Source organism: Tachysurus fulvidraco, chromosome 2 (assembly GCF_022655615.1).
Source record: "Tachysurus fulvidraco isolate hzauxx_2018 chromosome 2, HZAU_PFXX_2.0, whole genome shotgun sequence".
NCBI classification, from domain to species: Eukaryota; Metazoa; Chordata; class Actinopteri; order Siluriformes; family Bagridae; genus Tachysurus; species Tachysurus fulvidraco.
The window spans coordinates 12062023-12080224 of NC_062519.1; the positions used below are offsets into that span (position 1 = coordinate 12062023).

The 18202-nt window shown below is 40.4% G+C and overlaps 1 protein-coding gene across 2 annotated transcripts in view; it reads left to right on the top strand.

The window, feature by feature from the left end:
- The window catches only part of pik3c2b (phosphatidylinositol-4-phosphate 3-kinase, catalytic subunit type 2 beta), a 52456-nt gene that overhangs the window by 19336 nt on the left and 14918 nt on the right, over nucleotides 1-18202 (top strand). For both annotated transcript variants that reach the window (XM_027144246.2, XM_027144248.2), the window contains exons 11-15: nucleotides 401-596; nucleotides 6309-6431; nucleotides 7249-7416; nucleotides 10615-10726; nucleotides 16133-16275. In XM_027144246.2, the coding sequence (XP_027000047.1) occupies nucleotides 401-596; nucleotides 6309-6431; nucleotides 7249-7416; nucleotides 10615-10726; nucleotides 16133-16275 (742 nt within the window). The remainder of the gene's footprint in view (nucleotides 1-400; nucleotides 597-6308; nucleotides 6432-7248; nucleotides 7417-10614; nucleotides 10727-16132; nucleotides 16276-18202) is intronic.

Sequence of the window (18202 nt, forward strand, 5' to 3'; positions counted from 1 at the left end):
TTTTTAATCATCTGAACAGCATAAACACATGCACGTGCGTGCACACACACACACACACACACACAGTCACAAATTTGCCATAATTTTTTGTTCTAAATTTGACCATTAAATAGAGGCATGTAATATGTATGTAGCTACAGAAGTGCAGACTTTTTCCCACGGTATACTTAAAATTATGTACAAACATTTGTACATCAAAGATTGGATCCAAAAAGTGTATGCATACTGTCTAAACCTGCTGATTTAAAGAAGACAGCTTTTTAAACAGGAAATCAAACTCTGTGTGTGTGCATCAGTGTGTTGTGAATCTACATCTTGAGCCAGTTGCATTTTCATCAATGTGTTTACATGGAAAAGTCTTTGACCTCTACTTCTGTACTTGCTTCTGTTCACTTTCCAGAGAAAATAGTTGAGAGGTTGACGGCTGCCATCTTGGATCTGGTGGAGCTCTACTGCAGCACGTTCAACGCTAACTTCCACACGGCTCCACACAGCAGCCGGGCCACAGTTCCAACCCAGGAGGCAGGCATGGTTATCAACGTATTGTCCTTCAATATTTACGCTGCCCACCGCGTCCCCATCACCTGGGCCGCCAGGTAATACAAACACACTGACGCATTCCTAAAGTCGTGCAAATCACATCATGAGCTTGACTGGCTGTTTAAGTGACAGGCATAACCTCAACACTTCACTTCATTAATTTTATGGAACATATTGTTGAATTCTCATCTGATCTGCAATTTTCTCAGGTCTTAAATTGCTTTTGTGTGTTTACATAAATCCTATAAATTCATCTGTTTAGTGTGTTCTTTGTTACTGGAATACATATATATATTATCTGGAATATAACTATATATTATCTATATGACATGAGCACAAGCGAGTCATTATAAGGAGATGGCGCATTAGCAACAGCTGTGGTGATCAGAATACACAAGGTTTAAATTAACACACACACTAACTAAGGACGTGCCGTCTTCCTGGAAATGTCCTGCTGGATGATTTTCAAGCAAGCTAGAAGTATTTTTTTTATTTAAAGCAAAAAGAAGCAGGTGGAGAGAAAAAGCAATGAGGAAAACTAACAAGCAAAGCCAGAGAAAACCAAAAGCAAATGCTGCTCTAATATACTGACCCCTACACACAAACAGACACATGTTTTGGGTTGCACATGCTCTGGTGTAATCCATTGGGATTACATGGTATTACAAGGTGCAGAGGGAACCCCTGAAAATGACAGCCATTTCTGCTTCCTCTGGGCCTTTCAAAACACACACACACACACACACACACACACACACACACACACACACACACACACACTCCCCATTCAGTTTTAAGTGCAGTGCACAAACATACCAGTTATGCATTATCAGCAGTGCTAGAAAACAAACACTAACCATCAGCATGATCTTTAACATCCCCAAAATGGTTCAGTCCTGCCTTCTCCCCCCTGCCCTCCATATGGATGGTCTCTTCCACCCATTGCCTGTGATGGACCTCAGTGTCCTTTGTCTCACTCTGAAACTGATGCTGTTTGCATATGGAGCTGTCACAAAGGGTGCAGCATGGGAACTCGCCATGACCTTTGACCCCTTCAGAGGCAGTGTGTAGGGCAAGCCGGGGTGCTAAGCACCTGTGCAGTGGTGACGTGTGCCATCTGGTGACTGCCTAGAGGAAAGGATGAACAGTACGTCCCTGTCCTCTTTGCTGCTGTACAACCATATACATCTATCTAGCTGTTGGGTTTAATTCAGACATCTGGCATTCCAGTTAGCTGGCGAATGTTATTCATTCTATTTTGAACAGCCTCTTGAGAGCCCATTCCCTTTTAAAGACTTTTCCAGTACTAAGTTTGTATCAAGTCTGCAGGAGAGCCAGTGTTCACATGGTGCAGCCAAAGTCTAACTGAAGTCAGTGTCCTTTGTAATCCCATGTAATGTTCAAGGAAACAGCTGTTTCTCTGCTGAAACTGAATAGCACACATAAGCACATGCCCTCTAGATTTTCCTTTAAAACATAAAGAATTTCTAGAAGCAGAAATCTGAGAAATGTATTATTATTTTAGTATTGAAACCTGAGAGAATTTTATTACTTGATCATTCCACATCACCATAGCATTACTTAATTAAAATTACTTAAATAAAATAGTTAACTTGACATATAAACACAGCATTAAAATAAAACATTCTGACCCGTGTCAAGGCAATTCAAGTGTGTTTAAGAATTTTTTTTTTCCCCCCTGTATGGTTCATTTGATGGTTATTCACATTTACATAATGTCAATAGAATTATGCCTCCTGGTGGTCCAGTGGCAGGATCCTGTGCTCTCAGTGCCACAGCCCGGGTTCGATTCCCAGGCTGGGAGCTAACCCAGCCACTGAAGAGTTCATTCTCAGTGCTGCTCCCAAGCTTGTGTGAATTGGGAATGTTGAGTCAGGAAGGGCATCCGGCATAAAACTTGTGCAAAATCTAATATGCGGACCACGTGATGTGCTGTGGCGACCCCGAACAGGGAGCAGCCAAAAGACCAACAATTCAATTTATTTGTATTGCACTTTTAACAATTAATATTGTCTCAAAGCAGCTTTACAGAAGTATAGAAACAAAATAAAAATACGTTAATAGTTTTGCAACTGAGAGCTCCTGAGGAACTAATGTGTCATCACATTTACATTTACAGCATTTAGCAGACGCCCTTATCCAGAGCGACTTACATTTTATTTGGCTTTGCTCAGGGGCCCAGCAGTGTCAGCTTGGTGGACCTAGGAGTCGAACTCCCAACTAGGGCTAGGTGATAAATTGATTTTATCGATTAACTCGAATGTGTAGTTACATCGATTTGATTGAATGAAAATCGTTTTTTTCTTTAACATCCGCTGACGCTCCCCTCTGGGCTCCCGTAGTTTCGAATGGGCTCAGCCCTCCCCCCGCGCGTTTGCCATAGAGATACACAAACAACATGGCAGCAAGCAGGGAAGTGCTCGTTCCCAAGATAGGCACGGTGTCATCTGTCATATGAAATTGGTTCTGTTTTGCGGCATCAGGCGCAGAACACACAAACACACCGCTGCAAAGTGTGTTTAGGTAGCAGTACAACTAATTTACTGCAGCACCTTAAACAGAGGCATGCTGTCGAGTGGGAGAGATGTTACGCCCTGTGAAATGAAAAAGACCGCGGCAGCACAAACACACCGCCAAAAAACAACCTACCGTCTTAGAAACATTTACAATGTGTATCCAGTATAATAAGAAGGGGGCTGTTGGAAAGCGATCATGGATGCAGTGATTTCCTGTTATATGCATCAACAAACATTATACTCTATATTGTGTATTGCGACTTGAGTAAAGTTGGCCGCATATTCGCAGATTCGAGTTTCCCGAGTCAGTAACTCCTGAGCTAAAGGCTGTTACTACACAAATAACACTTCTTTTTTTTATCGTAGTAATGTAGAGAGGCAGCTACAACCCAATTTTCCTCAAAATCAGCTTTCCTGCGCGTTGGACAAAATACATAAGTCTCTATGTGCGAACACCTAAGAGACCGATTCCAAGGGACCGTCTACAAAGTGCAAAACCCGAAAAGCGAAAAAAACCTTTTTTATATGAAAAATCATAAAAATTATACAAAAAGACATTTCCCCCAAATAAGTGTTGTAGTATAACTATCAGGACATCAGTGGTGTGTGAGCTGAATTTGGTGGCAGTACAGTGTATTACAGTGACGTTACAGACCACTTTTTTGTTAAAAAATCGGGGATTTTTATTTCAGGCCATATCGCCCAGCTCTACTCCCAACCTTCCGATTGGTAGCCCAACACCTTAAGCACTAGGCTACCACATCCCCCCAAATCATCACAAATTTTAAGTTCACCACACACCCAACACTAATGCCTTCCTGCCGAGGTCTTCAATGATCTCTGATGAAGACCTGAAGCTACAGTGACTCCAGCCAGACTAGATATGAGTGCATAACTAAAAGGCTAGATCCAGAACGTGATAGACATGAGGGATTTCTGGGATGTTAACCCACCATGCCACATCCATGTACCATGGATTTCATTTAGTCTGCCAGACTTCTGATCTGATGACTATTAGTAAAGTGTATGCTTTGTGAGCAATACAAATGGACAAAAAGGTCTACACACCCCTAGTTGAAATAGCAGTTTTTTGCAATGTTTAAATGTATAACTTGGTTACCTGCATACTGTAGCTACAGTAACCTACACACACCAATACAACTAACCTACCTCACTCAGTATATCAGCTTGGCAGAACATTTTCCAATTCTTTCTTGCAAAACTTTTTCTAGATCCATCAAATTGTAAGATCATCTCCTGCACACAGCCTGCATTAGGTCACCCCACAGATTTTATTTAGATTTAGAAAACCATGATCATCTTTATCTTAAGCCATTTCTTTTTTATTTAGCCATATGATTTGGGCCATTGACTTGTATTTGGAGCTATTTGTGATTCCTATACCTTGATAAAAGCCTTAGTTCCTAGTTCAAAAACAGACTTGAAACATGATGCTGCCACCACCATGCTTTACCAAAAAAATGCCTACAACAATGTCCTTTTTATGTACCAGACATACCTTTTTGAAATCATGGAATTATTCTACTTCTTTGAATTGGGTTCATCGGTGCATAGCCGCCTCATAGCCCAGACATGAAGATTTTGAGAGATTGTTATCATATGCAAAGAGTAATCTCTTGTCAGATATTCTTGCAGCATTCTTTGTTATTGTATGTCTATCAGCAGCCTCCCTGGCTAGTTTTTGTCTAGTCCTTTTATAAATCTTGGTGGGATGTTCATTTCTTGATGTCACTGTGCTGCTTCATTTTTTCTGTTTGTTGATTATGGCCTTTACGGTGTTCACTGGCCTTTACATCCAACGTTTTTTGAAGTTTCCACCTCCCCCCTGAGGGATACCTTTCAAAGCAAATGTGAGAGATCATGCATGCTTTGTCAGCTGTACCAAGGTGATCTAGAAACAGGAAGAAAAATCCTGATCTTCATTTGAGAATAAACAGAATAGTTAAATTGGTGACGGCTGTATGATTATTACTTTTGAAGAAGAGATCAAATTTGATTGGTTCATTCTAAACAAGGGTGTTTACAATGTTTGTTTGTATTCACTTGTTTTTCACTTAACTTGTATACGTAGACACTTTCACGTCGCGGGTGGACAGTTACGACTTGGTTTTTTATATTTTTCCTACTTCACAAAAATCTGCCATTTTCACAGGGTTGCGTTTACCTTTTATATCCATTGTATATCTCTGAGCTGCAGTGTTCTGATTAATGAGCACATAGCCGTTTCACCATGCCCAGGCAGCTGATACAAGGGTAGGCAATAAATAAACAAAAAGCAGAGTGGCAGCTTGATGGAGTAGGAGATAAGGCAAGGAATACAGCAGAGTTACTGATATATCTCATGGAAAGGAGGCTGACATTTAAGGAAAAGGTCATGAAGCCACTGTTGATGATGAAGACAGAAAGCATTGGGCCTGAGAAAAACCATGCCTAATCATTGAGTGGGTGTAGATTTTGGTAAAGAGATTTATTTAGCATTTTTGGAAGGAGTCTCCACTTTCAGAGCTTAAGTCAGAGGTAAAGGTGTATCAGCTGTTTGCACCATTGGAAAGTGTTCAGAGTGGAAAGTTTTGCATGTTAAGGGTTTTTTGCAAAATGATGAAGTATTTTGTTTTTTTTAATTTTAAGAGAAATTAGAAAACGCTGGGCAGTTTATAGCTGCTGTACTGTAAGTGATAAAGGGAACTATCTTGTTTCAAGGACATTCTACAACATTAAATGCAAATAAGTGGATAAATAGTATGAGGTCCTTCTTGAATGAATAAAATGTTATTTTTTGCAAATGGCTGCTGTAAAAAGAATAAAATACATGAGGACAAAAAAAGTTCAACAACAACAAAAAAAAGGTAGTGTTTAGTTTTGACTGTTGTTTTGTTACAATATAGCTCACAGAAATGCACTTGGGCAAACTCGATCCAGCTTAGCAGTTGCATACATCCAGTTTGATAGTTTGACATTGTGGCTGCTTGCGTGGACAAGGGACATTTCTCGCTCAGGATGTTGCATCATGCCACCATTATATTGTGCCTGTGAACATGTTTAGAGAGATGAGCTTTGGAGACATGTTTATAAGGGGATGGATTTTCTCAGTGGTGGAAATTTGAGAATATCGATTGGAAATTAAAGATGTACTATGAACATTTTACGGACTGATGTACACTTTTCAAATGTCTTACTGACTATCCTTCATTGTCTTTTTCTCATTCACAGTTATGAAGGGTTCTTTCTTTCGTGTTCTCTCAGCCATGGGGGAAACGAACTGTGTGCCCCCCAGCATACAAGCAAACAGTCAGTCAGCAAATACCTCTTCCATCTGGTGGTTTGGGACCAAAGGTGAGCGTCAAATGAAGCCCTCGCAGCTATGAATTTCTCTACACCATTTCAGTCCACACCGTAGTGCTTCAAAAGCCAGATTTGTATATCTGTTTAAGGAGCTAGTGCAGAATCCTGTGGCTGTTTTTTTTTTTCTTTTTTCACTCCGCCTGCACTTCTGCATCCAATGTATTATCTGGGGATGGTGTGGGAGGAATATACTTTGTTTACTTTCTGGCAAGCATTATAAAAAATTGGACTGCATATGCAATTTAAATGTTCACAAACTACTTTTTAAATTGTATTTCTTTCCCATTAGCCATATTAATGTTTTAAATTGTTTGATGTGAAAATCTAGAGGCTGCAAATGTCAACAGGTGTTGATCTTGAACCTCAGCTCATTTTTGAGCTTGCTTTTTGCTTTTGATTTTGATGACCATTTGACTTTTTATTTATTTTATTTATTTATTTATTTATTTATTTTTGAATGGTTAACTATTTCATCCAGAGCACTTTGATTTGATTTGCTCACTTGTTGGATCCTAGCATCCTTAAATAAATAATCCTTATTATTTACACTAAGAATATATGCTAATCAAATTTTGCACTGCTACAATTGCAGTGTAGTGCTTTTAATATGAAGGGCTCACAGAGGCATCGCTTCCATCTTATAGGGATCTCTGTGACTATTTCTGGACCTTCTGTGTGTAATGAATGACCGGTTATCACCCACTCTGCTTTGACCAGCTGCTATACTAGGTGTGCTAGATTAGAAGCCATGATGCTGATTGAGCCTTTTTTTTTGCCTTTATCTCTTCTTTCTCATTTTTCATGATAGGATTTGCTTCCCGGTGCAGATCAACCAGCTGCCCCGGGAGTCTCAGCTGACAGTGACTCTGTATGCGACTCCGTTACCACCCCCCGGAGCAGAAGACAAGAGCAAGCAGAAAGCCCGCAACATGGAGGCCCTGGGCTGGGTCACAATGCCGCTGTTCAACTTTCAACAGTGAGTGCATTGAGAACTTCTTATTTATACATTTGTAGGCAGACAGAAGGCGGTGCAGCATCTCACAGCTCCAACAGCCATGGTTTGATCCTGAGCTTGGGTTACTTGCTGTGTGGTTTTGCATGTTCTTCCCATGTCTGCATGCTGTTTTGACCTTTATTCCCAACCTCATGCCCACTGTGTCTGGGGTAGGCGCAAGATCCACAGTGGATGACAGGATGACCGAACAGGATGACCGAAACTATACAGTAAAGCCTGAACAAAGACCAGTTTCAGCTGTCTAGATTCTATAATCCATAATCGTCTGACACGACTAGATCCCGAAGAAGAAGCATTGGTCACACATATATAGGGGCACTATATCAGCCTGTTCTTGGAATAGAGAGGGTTTAAGGGTCTTGTACAAAGCCCCAACAATGGTACCTTGGCAGTGTTTTCGCTTGAACCATTAGCTTTTGATCAGTGCTTTATGCTTCAATGGGCTGTGTGCTCTGAGATGCTTTTCTGCTCAACACCATTATAAAGTGTTCTTCTTCGAGTTAAGGAAGATTGAAGATAGATCTCTGGAACAGTCATAGTGCAGGACACATTTGCCAGGACACAGATAAAAAAAAAAATGCTGTGGTTTAATCATTAAAAGCATGCATCCTAAAAACACAAATTCGTGTTATTCATGAGAAAAAATTATACACTACTTGATATTCAGTGTAGTAGTATAAAGGAAATATCCTGTGCATCCAATTTTTACCAACTTAAGTAGTTTTGAGAGGAAAAAAACCCAAAAAACTCTACATGTTGAAAAAAGTTGAACATGTTTGGACTATTCCATGATACTATGTCTGACAGATCTACAAACTGTCCTTCAGGGCAGGAAAAATAATAAATACACAACTTAAACTTACTTGGGTTAATGCAAACAATCTTAAACTTTGGCTTGACATTAATCGGTTTACCTGCACATGATCTTTTGGCATATTGGCTTCAGTGTCGTAGAAAAGCAAAGATTCACTGGTGCAAAATTGTGCACTGTTGCACGGTGAGATTTTAAAAGGTTTAATGTACGAGAAACATAGTCGTTTTGCAAAGCAGCACTTCCTCTGTGAAAAAAAAAAAACAACCACAATAGAATAGAACAAAACTAATTTTTATGGCTGTTAGTAAGAGAGAAGATTTTGCTTTTGAGCACCATCGTACTCTGCATGAGAAAGTAAATTTTGCTGAACAAAGAATTGTGTGGGAGCGAACGAGTGTGAAAAACGTTTGTAGAGAGAGCTGGAGGAAGCCAAGTGACAGATGCTGTAGATCAACCTGAGGAATGTATGAAACGCTTTTTTCCCTTAGCCAGGTCGAGTTAATCCAAGATTAGGCCATTGTTTGATTGTAGAAGGCTTAGGCACTGATCGGCTTTATCAGAATAACTTTGGTTAGCTGAGACGTAGGTATCCTTCTTAAATTCATTAGATGTCATTAGTCAGTGCTTTGGCTGAGAGATTAAGTGTCCTTATTTCTCATCGCACATAAAAGCCTAACATCTTTCAACATGACTCTTTATTGGTACCCACTGTGTTTAACTGTGAGGTGACTGTGCACTGTGCTAGGAGTAGAATTACACGACAGCTTTGTCATCAGCGTAGTCAGTGTTTCCACATGTCTGTCGTACCTCATTCTAAAAAAACATTGGCATTCATACTCTTATTATTCCACTAGTTCCTCTTCCACCTTCTCACTCTGGTGATTGAAGCCACCGCTGGGCTGTAAATCAAATGGCATAAAATCTGCTTTTTCAAGCAGCCTGGGATTTGTTCAGCCCTGTTTCAAAATGTTTTTCATGTTAGTTATGGTTTACCCTGTAAAAAAGTGCAATACTGAATGAAACTACTCCATCAGTCTATTAAGGAAAAACTGAGAAATAACTGCAGTTAGTTAGTTGTTGGTGTTGTCCTGCAGCTGCTCCCAGTTTTGGGGTCGCCACCGTGGATCCACATGTTTTTGATTTGGCACAGGTTTTACACTGGATTCCTTTTTTATGAAACCCTTCCATTTTATCTGGGCTTGGGAACCGGCACTGGAAGTTAACCCCTGTTGGCTGGGTAGGTTCCCTGCTCGGGAATCGAACCCGGGTTATGATGTTAAGAGTGATAGTGCTGTCGCTGGACCACCAGTCATAATGGCATGCTGTTGGTGGCTCAGTGGTTAAGGCTCTGGGTTACTGAGCAGAGGAGGTTGTTGTTTCAAGCCTCAGCAACACTTATCCCTTATGGCCCCTAACCCTATCTACTCCTGAGACATGGCTGAACCTTCACTCTGACCCCAGCTTTCCAAGATGCTAAGAATTGTAATGTTTAAAGTTCCTAGAAGCTGGGACATGTACAGTAAAGAACAGAATTTCAATGAGCTGTAAAGACAAAGGAAATGTTAAATTACCCCATTTCCTGTACCTGGTTTTCATGTGGCAGCAAAACCAAGAGCCTTATAGTGCTTAAGCTGATGTGTGTAGAGCAGCAGGTTGTGGATTTCAGAAGTAGCTGCATGTCCTATAGTTATAGCAGTGAGGTGCATTGCTCTGCCATTAAGCACTTAAAAACTTGCAAAAGGTCAATAGGCAATTTTTTTTTTCCTTTCTTTTCTTTGCTTGCTGGATGAGATGAAATTCTCTTGACATTTGCTCCCATTCTGGGTTTCACTAGAAGTAATAGGTTTCATAGCACGTCTCTGAGCTTGATGCGGTTTTCACACTTAACACATCGACTCCAACACATTAAACTGTTCGCGTAAACTTTCAGATTGAGAAATTGGTCAGTAAATCCTCACAGACGTAACGCATTCGATACCGTGTTTGGAAAAGAGTTTACGCTCAGAAGTATAAAAAATTCTTCCCGTGTTTCTCCCAAGCAAAACATTTCCCTATCACTGTCAGTTATTCGTCCAGATCACTGCTGTACAAAATAACTATTGCCTAAATGTTTATAGCACATCAGCAAAAAATGTAAACATAACATGTATTTTTCTGATTAACTCAGATAACATCAATCTCAAAGAATTGACCTTTTCACGATGTAAACACTTGTGTGAATATACACACACACACATGTAAACATTTTGTGTAACGATGCCACCACAAGGCCCCTGTTGTTGTTGTGGATATCAGAAGCGGATGTTTTGCTGGTAGGATTGAGCTGCGTGTGTTTTGTGTTGCAGCATTTTGACGTGCGGAAGGAAGCTTTTGGGTCTTTGGCCGTCAACCCCAGGAAGCGGAAACACCCGGTCCAGCACTCCCAACTTCAGCCAGCCAGATAGCGTCATCCTGCAGGTCAGTACGCTATACTGTACATTAACACACCTCCATATACACCTGGCTCTTCATGCTTCACTATTTTCACTGTTGTCAATCTTCATACTTCACCTGTCATTTTTTTTGTATTTGCGGTTGTGATTTCATCTACAATGCATAACTACTTCCCTTTATGTCCTCATCTGCTTATTGTTTTTTTTATTTATTTTTTCCTGGAAGAGTCTACTGCCATTGTTGTGCTGAAATAGCATTAAGATATTGTTTCCTGAGGCAAAAAATAACATTGTATACACACACGTGCACGCACACACGCACACACGCACACACACACACACACACTTGTCAGCAGTGTATTGAACTGCATTGTCTATAATTCAACATCTTTCCTGCAACTGAAACAAAGTCTCAGCCCAATACTTCTTAAGACATTATTAAAAATGGCTATAAATAATTATTTATTATAAATTATTATATTTTGCAATGCTTAAAATGAAATTAAAATTTCAAATGAAATAAAAAAAATCATAAATGAGATATTATTTAAAAAATACCAGGTTGTGGATACCATAATGAATACCATAATATTTCAAACTTTGAATTTGTTCAAAAAAATGTTGTGATTTTAGTAATATTTTAATGCTATTTGTTTTAATCTTACTAGATAAATCAGAGAATATTTTGTCACTTGTTTTTGTTGTGTTTTAGAGAAAGTGGGTAAACCATGTAGACACTCATGTTTAAATTCGTCTGCCATTAACTACAACAATAAGAGTGGCTTCTTTTTTTTTTTACTTCTGTTTAGACAGCCAAGCTGTTTCACTTCCAATAATTTGCACCCACTAGACAAAATGCACTGGTAAAGGCAAACAATTAAAGCATTATTTTTCCCCAACACACGAGACGCGTTGCTGCGTTCAGGAACCTGGGTGTGTTTGTTCTTGAGCCCCTGAGTGTTTCTGTCGCACCCTGGTGCATTTGTATTCATTTTACATCATCATAATCACACAGGGAGAACACAATACGAGTCACTGTAAAATGTATTTATTTATTATTATTTTTTTTTCATGCATATTTACATTTATGGCGCTTGGGAGACGCCCTTACATATACACATCACCTCTTTTGCGTTCTACTACGTTCCCCAGCCGGTTCACGGTTCATGTTTGTTGTGTAAACTAATGGTGTCATCAGCTGAAACACACTCCGGTTACTTTACTTCATGAACAGACGTGGACATGAATTGCATTCACAATCATACCAATCGCCGCGACCACAGGGTTCGTAACACAGTCAGATTCTGGATCTGACATTACCAATTTTTCTTGCAAACTGTGCTCTGTTTCAGTCTAAACTAGCTATTAAAACAATCTGTGCATTCTGTGAGGCTTTAACAAGAAGTGTGATTGATAGAAATGTGCTGTTTGGGCTCTGTTCACTTTCTGCTTACAACACACACACACACACGCACACGCACGCACACACACACAGCTCATATCCACTGACCCCAGCAAAATGTTTCATCTACTGCCAGTTGTGTCCACATGACTGCACTAACAATGACTATTGTGTTCATCGCTACTTTACTCAATACCAAACTATCCAGCAGCAGTAGATGGAGAGGTTTAGGTGATTAAAAAGTTTTTGGTTAATGATCCTGTAACAGAAATATTAACAGATCAAGCAGATCACTGCTTTGCTCAAATTCATTTCCAAAAAGTCTTTCAATTGCTGTAATAAAATGACACCTATTCTGTTGAAGCTCAGCAGTGAAACTTCAACATCAAATGACAGTAATATGTAGGAGGGAAACAGCATTACTCATTTGTCCTGGAGGTTTGATGCCTCTGTGTACAATACACAGATTCTTATATATCTTATCTTGATCTTATCTTAGATAAAAGAAGTCTGCCGGTTGTTTTGCAATGTCAGAAAGCGATGGATTTAGTCCACACAGGCCGAGGTTCTAGTCTCTGCTGAAGAGCTGAGTTCTAGGAGGGTTCTAGTACGGGTGTGTTCTGCTGCAGAGGGGAAGAGGACTTAAAGTAGGTCAGTTCACACACAGAGACAGAGAGGGAGGGAGAGGGAGGCAGGGAGGGAGAGGGAGGCAGGGAGGGAGGGAGGGAAAGCAAGCATGAGGGAAATAAGCCAGAAAAAATGAACGTTACATCTCGTCCTACAGGACATCCCTTCCAAAACCCTCACATACACATGCACGCACGCACACACACACACACACACACACACACACACACACACACACACACACACACACACACACACACACACAGCGCATAAACTCCGTCACCCGCAGCTTCTCACAAACACTTATGCACATTTGCTCTTACGTACACTTGACACCTCATCACACATTTGAACGTGACATTTTTCCCGTGGCCTTTGAAAATGGCACTTCTCCTTCCCTCTACAGTTCTTCCCCCTAGAACTGGGATCCTCCTGTTTGGCAAGAATCCAGTAGTCTCAGTGCTCTTACACACCCGACTGAACTCATTTCTATTTCAAGCCAAGAAATCACCACACCACTACACTGACCTACAGCAAAGACAAATGAGATCATGACAATGCTTTGAAATTTCTTCGCAAACACACAAACACACAAACACACAAACACACAAACACACACACACAAACACACAAACACACACACACACACACACACACACACACACACACAAACCCTAACCCTAACACAATAGACTGGATACTCCGAGCTGCTCCAGTTGTGCCAGCTGTGCTTTGTGCCTGGTTGCTATAGCTTTGGCTGAAGGTACTGGCTTTTGCAGAGGACCGTTGAAGTGGTGTTTGGATGGACTAAAGCTTCCAGCCTTATTACAGCCTTCGGTTTGTCCCTCCTGAAAGACGCCAACCAGGTTTTCTTCCCACAACCTGACTAGCATTGCTGCACATCTGGGACCTGATGGCACATCTGGGGCTCATTTAAGACTCAAAAAAATTCTCACCCCATTATTCACATTCTTCTTCCACCAACCTCAATCCAGCACTCTAGCCTTTTCAGTTGATCTAATTTATTTTATTTTATTTTTTTATTCTAGTCTGTCCCCCTTCCTCTCCCTTTTTACTCAAGTGGATGGATTGGCTGTACAATCCTGGATCCTGCTCACAATACACACACACACACACATACTTTATTGCTTGGCCACGTGTCTATATACAGTTAGGTCCATATATTTTTGGACACATGCACAATTTTTTTTTTTTTTTTAGGTATTTACCAAAACATATTCATATAGTTGAATAGGTATAGTGGGCTGAAAGTGCAGTCTCTCAGGTTTAATTTGAGGGTATTTAAATCCAAATTGGAGGAAGGGTTTAGGAATTACAGCTCTTGAGAGTAGCCACCCACCCCCCTTTTTCAAGGGACCAGAAGTGATTGGACAGTTGAATCAAAAGCTGTTTTATGGACAGGTGTAGGCTATTCCCTCATTATTTCTTCATCAATTAAACAAGTAAAAGGTCTGGAGTTGATTCTAAGTGTGGTATTTGCACTTGAAATCTGTTGCTGTGAACCTACATTGTGCGTTCAAAGGATCTCTTCGTGTAAGTCAAACAGGCCTTCATTACAGCAGGAACATTAGGAGTGGCCAGATCAACAGTTCTGTTGATCAACATTCTGAGAAAAAAGAATGCAATGGTGAGCTCAGCAACATAAAAAGGCCTGGCCGTCCATGGAATACAACAGGAGTAGATGATTGCAGGATCCTCTCCACGGTAAGGCAAAACCCATTCACAACATCTAAGTGAAGGACACTCTCCAGGAGGTAGGTGTGTCGTCGTCAAAGTCTGCAATCAAGAGAAGACTTCACAAGAGCAAAACAGAGGGTTCACCACAAGGCACATTTTTTTGGCAAATTAGACTTTCTTTGGATGGATGAAACTAAGATCAACCTTTTCCAGAATGACGGGAAGAGAAATGTATGGAGAAGGCTTGGAACAGCTCATGATCCAAAGCATACAACATCATCTGTAAAACATAGTGGAGGCAGTGTAATGGCATGGGCATGCATGGCTTGCAGTGGCACCGGGTCACTGGTGTTTATTGATGATAAGACAGAAGCAGCCAGATGAATTCTGAAGTGTATAGGAATATACTGTTTGCCCAGATTAAGCCAAATGCAGCAAAGTTGATTGGACGGCATTTCATAGTACAGATGGACAATGACCCAAACACACTAAAAAACCCAACCCAGGAGTTTTTTAAGGAAAAGACATGGATAATTCAATGGCAGAGTCAATCACCTGAACTCAACCCGATTGAACATGCATGTCACTTGCCGAAGGCAAAACTAAAGGCAGAAAGACCCACGGACAAACATCAACTGAAGACAGCTGCAGTTAAGGCCTGGCAAAGCATCAGAAAGGAGGAAATCCAGTCTCTGGTGATATCCATGGGCTCCAGACTTCAGGCAGTCATTGCCTACAAAGGCTTTTCAACAAAATATTAAAAATTAACATTTTATTTATGATTATATTCATTTGTCCAATTACATTTGAGCCACTGAAAGTGGGGGACTGTGCATAAAAATGGTTGCAGTTCTTGAACCTTTTCATTGATATTTTTTGTTCGACCCCTTGAATTAAAGCTGAAAGTCTGCTCTTCAAATGCTAACTGTGTGTGTGCGTGTGTGTGTGTATATGTATATACACACACACACACACACGTTTGACTTGGCGTGGTGAAGGTGGAAGTTCCCCCTGTCCGAGGAACCATACTGTATCAGGAGCTTCTGTTACATCCCACTACAGCTGTTGACACAGCTGCCAAGAGTTACAGCACGTTAGAGGATCTGATAATAACCATAAACCCTTGATGCATTCTTATCCCCCAGTACAGTTGGTTCGGTTCAGTTGGTTCCATTTCTGAACATATAAAAGTAAACCTCTCACGATATTTATTAAAAATGAATAAAAACATGCCTTAAATGGGTTAAAGTGTTATTTAGCACTTTATGCTCAGTACAGGCCTATATTTATGAGCGTGGCATTTTCAGATCTCCCGTCCCGCCTCTGCAGCACAGCATCTACACTCGGTGCACTGGTTTGATTTCTGGAAAAGCCAGTGGGGAGGATAGCATTGCTTTCTGTAACAGGGTTGTTGTTTTTTTTCTGGAAGTTTATCATGCTTTACTTTCTTTTCTCCAAAAATGCTTTGGGTTTTGAAATATTCTTAAGTCAAATTCCACGCTATGTTAAAATGATTAAAATTATAGCTGACAAATTGTAAGCAAAAATTCCAAAATAATGCATCTTTATTTGTATGTAGTGAATTCCTTTGGGTTTATATTAGTTTACTGATCATCAAATATGTTTCAATAATGTCTCCTTTCAAATCAAACGCTGAATTTTCCTCAACTCCACTTCTTTTTCTCGCCCTTTTCACTTGTTCAGGTTGACTTCCCAACGTCTTCCTTCGAGGTGTGTTTTAGCACCCCTCCACCAGCCGAGTTCAGTCCTCTGTACGAGTTCTCCAGACTGGACTACAGCAGCCAGAGACAGCTCCAAGATATACTGAACAAGAAATCTCTCTTCTGGTGAGAACCGCATCTGTAATAAAACAACAAGGATGTAATCACTAATGGAAGAGGAAAGAGTGGTTCAAGGTCTTTGTGAGCTCAGCACTATACAATGTGGCAGATCGAAACTAGAAGCTGGAGGACTTGCACTTATCCTCTATGGATTTTTAAAAGTCACGAGGTTTTTTTTTAAGATTGTTCCGTTTCCTTTTCCAGATAACGTTAAGTTTATTAGTATACTGAGTTTGCTTTACTTATTAAACCAGCCTGTCATGATTTATAATAATCTGTAAAACAGAATTATTACACTGTCTCCTTAAGCAGTTCTAAGATATTCATTCCATTCGTATTTTACTGATACGAAACCTAGGATTCCCACATTCTCAAAGCCAAGTGGGCAAATTATTACAGACCTAGAGGCATAGTCTCACCAGCACACATGAACACGACTTCATTAGAGATACTTTAGACTTTAATGCCCTTTCTGTATATTGTTTTGGTTTTTCCCCCAATGTGTAAATGTTTGTTGTTGTTTTTTTTCTTCTGGTTTGTCCAGCTGCAAGCAGCTGATGTGGATATCCTTCCAGCTGGCTCCTCTTCCTCTTTACTCCTTTGTCTATTACTCCTTCTCGATTTTTCTTTCTCTCTCTCCTTCCTATTCCACCCTGTTTCTATCTGGCTTTCTGTCCCTCATTTATTGCCACGTAGATCTTCTCCTGAGCTTCTCGGACACTGTTAAATATTTACTGGTGTGAGATTTACCGATGTCTCCCTGGAAATATGAAGTTGTTATCGGTCAGACCAGTCAGACCAAAGGTCGAGGGTTTGAGGTGTGTGTGTGTGTGTGTGTGTGTGTGCGTGTGCACTCTCTTATCAGCTGCTGCTTGGAGATACAGATATGTATTTGTTCATTTTCACAGTGTGACTGGTGGTGGTTGTTCCTGTGTGTCCAGTCCTAATGAAACAGCACCGAAACTATCTGTCTCCGTACTACAAACTGTGTTTTAGTCACAGTAGTGTTGCAGCTAGTAATGAGGGAAATACATTCTGGTTCTAAAACACAGTCAAAGAAAGGAAATGATTTATAATCAATCGCTTAACATTGGTTCTTTTTCGAGTCTAATTCTTCTTAAGCTTTCATCTACATATATCGTCTCATTGACTCATCAGGGATAGATTTACCACCTATAATTTCTATAATTCTGTAAAGCTGCCCAGTGACCGTGTCCATATCAAAATAAAGTCAAAATTCATTTACAGAAATCTGGATCAGTTCCAGAGGCTGAGGGAGTGGCATGGCGTTTTCCTAACGGATGGAGCTCACTACACATGGGTGGTAATATGATTCAGGGGTCTTGCCCTGCAGCTGGCATCCCAAGAGAGAGAGACACTCCCCAAAATATGGACTGAAAATATGATATGCATGGAAAGGCTTTCTGTTGGTGAGAGCTCTACTGAGGGATAGTTTACTGGCCAGAATCTCACCACACAAGTACCCATGAACCCATACTATGGGGGCATTCTTAGCACTTCTGAGCCACATAAGTTCAGTCTGTCATGTCGGTGAATTGGTACAAAGCTGTGCAGAATTGGTATGTTGGATATCAGGAAGGTTTTATCCATAGTAATTACATGCTAATGGAGTTAACTAGAAAACTTGGCTAATACTAGTCATGAGCAAGTTCTGATTGTTGTGGTGGTAGATTTTTGACTGGTTTGGTCTTCTCAATATATTGAAATTGAGCTCATGTAACCAGTGCAAGGTAGTTTACTAGCACTTAACTATCTGACTAGCTATTTATTAGTGATCGACTGAGGACTTGTTGGAATTGGACTGAGGAATGTTGGATATTTACATACAGCCAATTATTCAGGCTAAGTGTAAAGGTGTAGACATATTCATAACACTTTTTTAAGTTTTCACACCAAAACTGGCCACTGGAAC